The 8,317-nt window shown below is 37.6% G+C and overlaps 1 protein-coding gene across 1 annotated transcript; it reads right to left on the reverse strand.

Annotated features, from left to right (window-relative positions):
* On the reverse strand, window positions 1-7,635 carry LOC113356429 (dynamin-like protein ARC5). The gene is made up of 17 exons (XM_026599557.1): window positions 7,168-7,635; window positions 6,182-6,346; window positions 5,965-6,087; window positions 5,595-5,816; window positions 4,496-4,629; window positions 4,312-4,404; window positions 4,114-4,177; window positions 3,936-3,984; window positions 3,701-3,783; window positions 2,809-2,966; window positions 2,666-2,726; window positions 2,264-2,326; window positions 2,082-2,182; window positions 1,415-1,472; window positions 983-1,321; window positions 370-534; window positions 1-281 (listed from the first exon to the last, which is right to left on the reverse strand). The coding sequence occupies exons 1-17, from the start codon at window positions 7,573-7,575 to the stop codon at window positions 216-218; spliced, it is 2,352 nt and encodes a 783-aa protein (XP_026455342.1). The 5' UTR covers window positions 7,576-7,635; the 3' UTR covers window positions 1-215.
* Window positions 7,636-8,317: the final 682 nt, after the last annotated feature.

Below are 8,317 nucleotides of genomic sequence, written 5' to 3' on the forward strand. Positions count from 1 at the left end.
TTAAATCGAAAAAGGCTGCTATTAACTAGGCGTAAAATGTCTCATTTGCTTTTATACAAGTGTTTGCCTCTTTAAGAGGAAAATCCAGTCACATCTCGTAAAACAAGTAGCGTTCCATGAGAGGCTACTGATAGTGCTCCAATTGAGTGGACCAAAACGCCATTCACATTCTCATATAAACATGGGATAGAAAGAAGAATCCAGAAAAGGAAGGTTTATTCCGGCCTAATAGAACTGAGTTGCTCGTGTATTCGTTTGAATTTCTCTTTGAGCTTCTGTATCTGCAAAACAACATATGGAGTAGGCTAATCAGACAGACGTTGAGAAGTTTTGCCAGAGAAAGTAAAGAAAGATGATAAAAGTATGTACCCTTTTAAGCTCAATCTCCATCTCCCGCTTCTGCTGCCCCAGTGAGTGGCGTAAGTGTGTGACGTTAAAGACACATTCCAACTCATTCTCAAATGCATGCTCCAGGTCTTCCCGAAGGAGGGCTGGCAGTTTGTCGACCACCGGCATTAGAAGGAAACAGTTGAACTGCGGCAACACAAATGAAGGAAAAAAATAGATAATTAGTATTTATCCTAAAGAGCAGCAGAGTTCACTTTAGAAATAAGCATGTCGCATTCAAACTAAATGGAAGTAATGGTTTGTCTTTGTTGAAGTGATATCTGAGTGAGTCACCATCAATCTAAAATTGATTCAGGTAATCATGCCAGTGTCCATTTCCGAATCGGCTGGATACAACTTAATTGGTGACACAAGAGTTCTATGCCCCCACTGGAGAAACCGACTTGGTGCACCCACGTTCTAACATGGCCACATCTATTGGACTGTCTAACTGACCAATCAGATGGCGAGGTCTATCGGATTAAAAGGTGGTCAAAAGGAAGATATAAATGACAGTAACATGCACATGTTGCTCAAGCCTATACGGCCATTAAATTCATTGGAATTACAAATATAGAAACAGGACAGTGCCAACCTTCAGCTCTGCAGATGCCAAGAAATGTTCTCTTATGCCATGGAATATGTGTTGCACCAAAGCATACACAATTCTTTCAGATGAAGGAGCAAGCCTTCGGTTCCAAAGTGTCGTATCTAACAGATCAACAAGCTTTGCCTCTGTTGTTTGAATACCATGTGCGCCCGAGTCCATGCCTGAAGAAGCTAACTGGCTAAGTTTCACATCTGTTCTTGGTTTCAAATCATTCTTCTCATTCATAACTGGCCCAAATGAATCTTGAGAAACGGCAGTAGTGGATGCAACAGTATTCTCAGAGCCAGCAAATGAGTCTAAGAAATGACGAAGTCCTGCCCTATTCTGATAATTTGATAGAAAAGAAGCAAGTATAATCAGCCAAAAAACTTACATAAAGGAAGACTATGTGCTGCCTGCAAATCTAACTGTGTTCACCTTATTATGGATCGACCAGGTGACATAACGTGTGGTGCTCACCAAATCCTCCATACACCTGGAATAGAGTTTAAAGAAGGGAAGGGTAAGCGCAAAATACTCAAAACGAATTCAGACGGCTAAACAATAAATAGTTAAAAAACTATCGTATTAAGCTGAAATATTGATATGTGTTCAGACCCTACTCCTACACTACACGTCTGGGATTGTGTTTGGCATCCCAGAATATCTATTTTGAGGAATTGTGATGTTTAGTTTAGATACTATCAAGGAATCTGCAGATTCTCACGGCTTCCGTCTCTTGTTTTTGAGAGCTCAATGCAAACTTCAACTAAAATCCACTGTTGACCACCATTATAAGTATTGAGTAATTGCTTATTACCAGTTGAAGCTACAGTAATTCACTGAATATCAAGCACAGCCTAGAATAAGAATAAAATTAGATGCAATGAATAAGTTCATGAAAAGCATGTGGCGCTGTGATGAATATCAATCGAATAGCTTCACATTTATAGTTCGAGATTTCAATCTTTACAGCTAGCAGAGGAAGTGGAGATTTAATTGAGTCATGATCTGATTACACCATTAACTTGCACAAATGCAGCCAAAACAGAATCTGGAAAAATAAAATCAAGTATAGGGATATTGAAAGAGAGGTAGAAGGTACTTTTCAAGGCATGCTCGTTCAGTGGTTTCTGCAAAATTATTGAAGGCAGATGCAACACGCCTCAGAAAAACTTCATGGGCACTCAAGTAGTCACCCTCTTTCTGTCCAAAACAATGGATAACCTCAGACATCTGAAAGCTAAAATCACAAAAATAACAACAACAAAAGAAGACAACAGATACCTGAAGAAGATACACAGATATTGGAAGCAGTCTCTTTAGAATGTGTAAGAGTCTAAAGCCCAGCTGTTCCAGGAAAAGAGGGAGTTAGTCTCTCCACGAGATACAAACAATTTGTATGCCGACTTCTACACCAGATCATTTTTTTTCATGGCAAAGCTGATGAGAATGGAAAAAATATGGAATGAATGATATGGATGGTCAAGTAGTTGAGCTATGGGATCAAAGTTTAAAACATGCTGGGAAGCCCAACATTTATATGTGATTTTTATTTGCAATAATTATTTTGTACAAGTCTAATACGCTTTAAAAAAAATTGACATGTCTCCTAAGAAACTTCATGTTCTTAGTTAGTTAATAGTGATTTACATCGAGTGTGTGAACAGAGAAGGATGAACCTTTCACCTGATGAAGAAAAGGTTCAAATGTATCACGGGCCTTTGCAACAGCAATCACACAAGCAGTTCTACAAAAATAAAGTAGAAAATAAATAATTGAAATATAAATTAAGTTAACTATTATTATGAAATGAGACAAACATAGGAGACCTGGAATAGTTTGTTCCATCATGAATATCTTCGACTCCACATGCATTTACAATCTCTTCCCGTGTAATTTGAGGGCACTTGGTTGCCCCCACCACAAAACGGAATTCAGCCATTGCACGGTGATATTGTGCACCACCATAAAGGCGCATCCCAGCATTCTGAACACACACATACAAAAACAAAAAAAAAAATGTAACTACTTATTAATTAAAAGTATGCACGAACTAGTAAACTTGAACAGTGAGTGAAAAAAAATCTGCATTCATCAGAAGGTTAATTAGAGGCACAACAAGGTTTTAAGGATCGGAGCTTATTTTATAGCACCACTCCTGTATTCTGAATACAAGAGGCTCTAGTAACTAATTACAGGTTACCATTCAGCACAAGGTAATAAACTTGGAAAATAATTGATTAATACATTTTGTATTCAGGAAGCGTTAGAGATAAACAATGAGGCTTACAGGTAGTATATTTTGATAGCATTTCCTGCAGTCCTACCAACAAATAGTAACTGTAAACAAGTTACTTTGAAAGTAACTGATGAAAACATTTTGTAATCGTAAAATTTAAAACAGAAATATTAAGGCTTTGAGTAATATAATTGCAGTCGAGGAAAATGGAAAATGTCGTGGCTAACACTCTTTGCTAAACATGACCAAGATTATCAGAATACGTGACTAGAGAATCCTCCTAATGTTTTTAGGAATATTATGATGGAAGGTCAGGGGTGAGATCAGCATAACTAGTAATATTTTCCTATAATAATAAAAATAATTGAAGACAAAAAACTACCCAGATTCCTATGCAAACTATGATGAAAGACTGATACGCTTGCATAAAAATGTAAATTATAGGGAAAATATAATCAATATTAATATTCTTTGAAGCTTACAGGTATTAGCTTGAATGGGAACTGAAGACCGTCAGTACCCGTGAATGCTCCTCCATTGACCCTCTCATCTTGGAGCGTCTCCCCTGTGACCAAATGTGGAAATGTGGTTTAGTCTGTAGTTAGTCAACTAATTGAACAAACGTAGTTTGATGCAGCTATAAGATTTCCAACAATTGTCTCCAACTCTCTGGCATCCTTAACAACAGCAATCCCGATTTCAAAAAAGCAAGTATACCGAATTTATCAGGCGGTGCGACCACAGTTCCTTTCAAGAGCAGCGACAACTGAAGAGGGTGGATATGTATATCAATAGTAAGTAAACAAAAGAATCCTGACTAAACTCCAATATAACGGGCTAGTATAACTCAAAATTAGAAAAAGCTCTTCTAGGGAAATGAGAAGTGAGTGAGAACCTTGGTCAAAAATGAATCGTGGAATAGACGTCCTTTCTCCTTTAACTTTAATTCGTCCAAGTTGCTGCATTTCATAACACAGTCAGATACTAGTAGTCTAAACTCTCTCTTTTCCCATAGATAATTTTATGCTTTCAATTCCAAGTCAATCTTGCTCTCATTATGCAAGTCTGTAGTTTAAGAAAGTGAAAGACAAACCTGAGCTCTTGGGTGATTTCATTCAGATTTCTAGTGGTGGTTCTGTGTTCTTTCTCGAGAAGCGGAATGATCAATGGGACACTGTCCATGTACCTTGTGACATTGCAAGTACCACACAACAAGGCATCACCACGTCAGCTTCGTGAAATTCAACAATGGGGATACCAAAGATATTTTTGTGTACCTTCTCTTCAGCAATTCTTCCAGAAACAACCGAAGGCTGCTTACTCCTATTCTACCTCGTTCTTCCTTAGACAGAGGCCGGCCTAATTTTTCCTCTAAGGATGCAATATCTTCCATCTCCCTCAAAGAAACAGCCTGCATTGAGGGAAGAAAATGATGAATCAGTAACTTTCAGGAGGATGTGAAAAGAATTAGTTAAACGGAATAGGTTAACCCCATCAAGAATAATTTAATGCGTACTGCAGGAAGTAATCATGATGTCCAGGCTAAAATACAGATGGCGATAAGCAAGTGCATTATAGATACTTCACATGGGCCACACCTTCCACAGCAGTACATATATTTTCAGCTGACCTGAAGTTCAGTACAATTTAAAGCAGCCAAGAGGATTTTGATAATTTTATCATGAAAATGTTTTATTAGGATATAAAACCTACCACCTCTAGTGCTTACATTAGTCAATAACTTGTTAAGGGAGGAAATCACTAAGCTTTTCAGAATTGATGCAATTAAATCTACATTTCTTTTATTTGCAACTTCAGGCTATACCTATACCATGCAACTAGCCTACACCGCCTCGCTTCGTTAAAGAGGCCAAACAAATTATTGAACTTGCCTATAAATAATTTGACTCGTGAGAAACTCATGAGCTTGAGCAGTTTAAGTAATCTAGCAACTCAGTAAGATAGACCTGACTCGGCATAGTTGTCTGGGGTATATGTGAACTTCCAACACTTTGGACTTTGATGGGCATACAAGAGATTTCTTAAACAATTTATGAGCTTATAAATGGACATAGGTCCTCCATAGGATAATGTTAGCTAGACCATGAATGAGGATCAGTGTTGTGCTCTTGAGAAAAGCCTATGTAGTAACGTTGTGATACCAGTGAGGAATTTAGAAGACCGAAAGATCGAAATAAGACATAGCTTTAGAGTAAAAATGACCTAATAAAAGTAATCTCTCAGCCACAAATATGATTAGCTAAAAACTGTTTTTGAAGAAGCAAACAGACAAAAATGCCAACTATATATGAAAGATATACTTCATTTTAGAACTGATGGACCTACAACTGGAATAATAAATTGCACAGAAATAACCTGTTTAAACTCATCATTTGACCTGTAGACAGATTCCCGTCCAGTGCCGACTCTTCCAGAAGGTACAGACGTAAAGAAGGGAGAATCACCTAATATGCAGCCATCAAGAGTACAAGCAGGGGGGCTAAGGAAAACCTCTACATCCGAAGAACATGCAAACTGTGGAATTTTTGTGTCTAGCTTGGTTGAGACAATTACAGTTCTTGAGAGCTCGGGATCAATCTGCATGCCGAAAATGCGAAAGAGTTACAATCAATCTTGGATTGCGTAATAGATCAAACATCAAAAGCTCACCTGTATGAAAAAGCACCAATGTGACCTAATAATATCTTGACAATATCTAAAGTCTAACAAGGAAGAACATGCATACTTGCATCACCACTCTTCGTGTAGTAGCATTGCTCCAATCACTGCAATCTTCAAGGCAAAGTATTATGAACTCTTTGTGCTGCATCTTAGCTCTAACAAGGGACTCCACCAGGCGAGCTTGCCCCTGCAAAGTGCAACCATCATCATTAGACAAAATTAAGGTTAAAGTTAAAAACTTAAAAATCTTCACTATACAAAATTGGATTCACAGAACACACCTGTAAAGCCCGATTTTTGCGACCAGGAGCCGGAGCTACAAGTCCTGGGGTATCAATTATAGTTAGGTTTGGACAGTATTTATATTCAACGGTTATAATGATTTCCTTCGCAGAGAACTGACATGGTTCATGCTCCAACCTCTTGTTTTCAGCTTCAATGTAAGCCTGCACAATATAGAAATTCAGAGAATAAAATCAGAAAGTGTATTAATCTTTCAATCAAAAAAGGACTGCCTTACTTAGCTGCACGAATAGGTGAACCAATGGAATTAAAATTAGACAGCAGCAGGTTTCCTAATTGTGCAGCTTTATCTTTTGGAACCTAAACAATATCAGCGAATCTAAGTAGTATCTATCAACCTTCAGAGCCTAAGTATTCGCTCCTATACCTCAGGACCCCAGAGCCTGTGTATCAACCTTAATAGCAACAAAACTTAGTCTGAGTTAACCACCTAAAACAAACATAGACGTTCCCCGATTATCATGTAACGTAGTTAACATTTGTCATACAAGTTTCCCAAGTATATATTCTTTCTTCAGTCAATCAAAAATGCAAGCTTTGCCTATTATGTTCTGTACACACTACCAAAAATTGGAAAAACATCATTTCAATGAACATAAATGAAACCGACCACGATGAGTTAAAATGTTATAGTCAGGGTTTGATTAACCATAAATCATCCATATAAACAATAACAACAACAATATCAGCCGTCACCGAGTCTATTGTTCACTAGACTTCCACATTTGAAGAGCTTCTACAAACAACTGACTAAACCAACCAACCGGAACCGCTTGGTAAGTCAAACACACGGAGAAATTAGGGTTCGCATGTGCACTAAAACTGAAATCAAGTGTATTAAATTTTCATTCCCGAAAACAAAGATCATCTTGTTAGTATCATTATTACTGCTTTAATAAGGAACTACAGCACGATTATAGAACGAATCAAAACCCTTGAAATGAGCAGAATTCTGATTACTTACTTGGATTTGTTGAAGAGATTTCTGTTCAGAAGCTGTTGCAATTGTTGGTTCAACAATAGCAAGATTGTTAGTATCATCAGATGAAACGAGATGACAAAGCGGAAGATCACAATCAGGATTATATTTCATATGAAGAGTAATAGGTCTTCTAGTTTTAGTACCACCACCAACATGATTAAATTGAAAGCCCATTAATGCTTCAACTAAAGCACTCTTTCCATCTGTTTGATGACCTACTACAAGTACTGCTGGTGCATCAAATGGTGTCTGAAATTCTTGAGCTAATCCATGTAGTTCATTGTATGCTTCATACACCATACATTTCTTTTCTTCCATTTCTTCTTCTACTACTTGTTTTTCTTCTCTCGTCATCATGGGTTTTTCTCCTGGTTTATCACCACTCTCCATTTTTCGCTCTTATTTTTGTGTATGTTGTCTAGTGAGATAGAGACATAGATAGGGTGAGAAAGACTTGGGAGATGCCTATTGAATGATGGGGGAGAAAGGGGAGCGCTTGTTCCTGCTGGATATGACCAGTGTGACCCCGATGGTTAGCGTTGCACAAAACCGAACCAGAACCGAAAACCAAAACTGAAGCCGAACAATTTAAACCGAACAGAACCGAAACCATATCCAATGGTTCATTTGTGGTTGTCAGTCTCAAAAAACCGATACTATTGGTTTCGGTTTAGGTTTCTTAAAAAAACCGAACCGAAAACTATATGGTTAACCGATTGTTACTGGCTATAAGATTGAACTAATATTAGCCGTGGATGTTAGAGGGGAGCATTAAGCTCTTATATTTTTGTCGTCTTTAATTCTCTTTTGAACTAGTTTTGTTTTAATTAGTATGTAGTTAAAAGATGTTTGGGGGTTTTCTTAGCTCGATACTGCGAACCTCTATTATTCTCATAGCAGAATGAATCTTTTCACACTGATGAATTGTAGTTAATGAATGGTTAGGACTCTTAGGAGGATTATTCGAGTTAAAGTCTTTTGCTGTCATTTTAGTTGCTCGTCATTTATGTCTCTGATATGTTGTCAGCAAACTTTTCTGCCGCTTGTAGTATTAGGTGTACTGTTTGTGTAAACTATAAAGCACTGACACATTATTGTTTATAAATCATTCGGTTAACCAAAAACCGTCTGG

This window comes from Papaver somniferum, chromosome 3 (genome assembly GCF_003573695.1).
Source record: "Papaver somniferum cultivar HN1 chromosome 3, ASM357369v1, whole genome shotgun sequence".
NCBI lineage: Eukaryota > Viridiplantae > Streptophyta > Magnoliopsida > Ranunculales > Papaveraceae > Papaver > Papaver somniferum.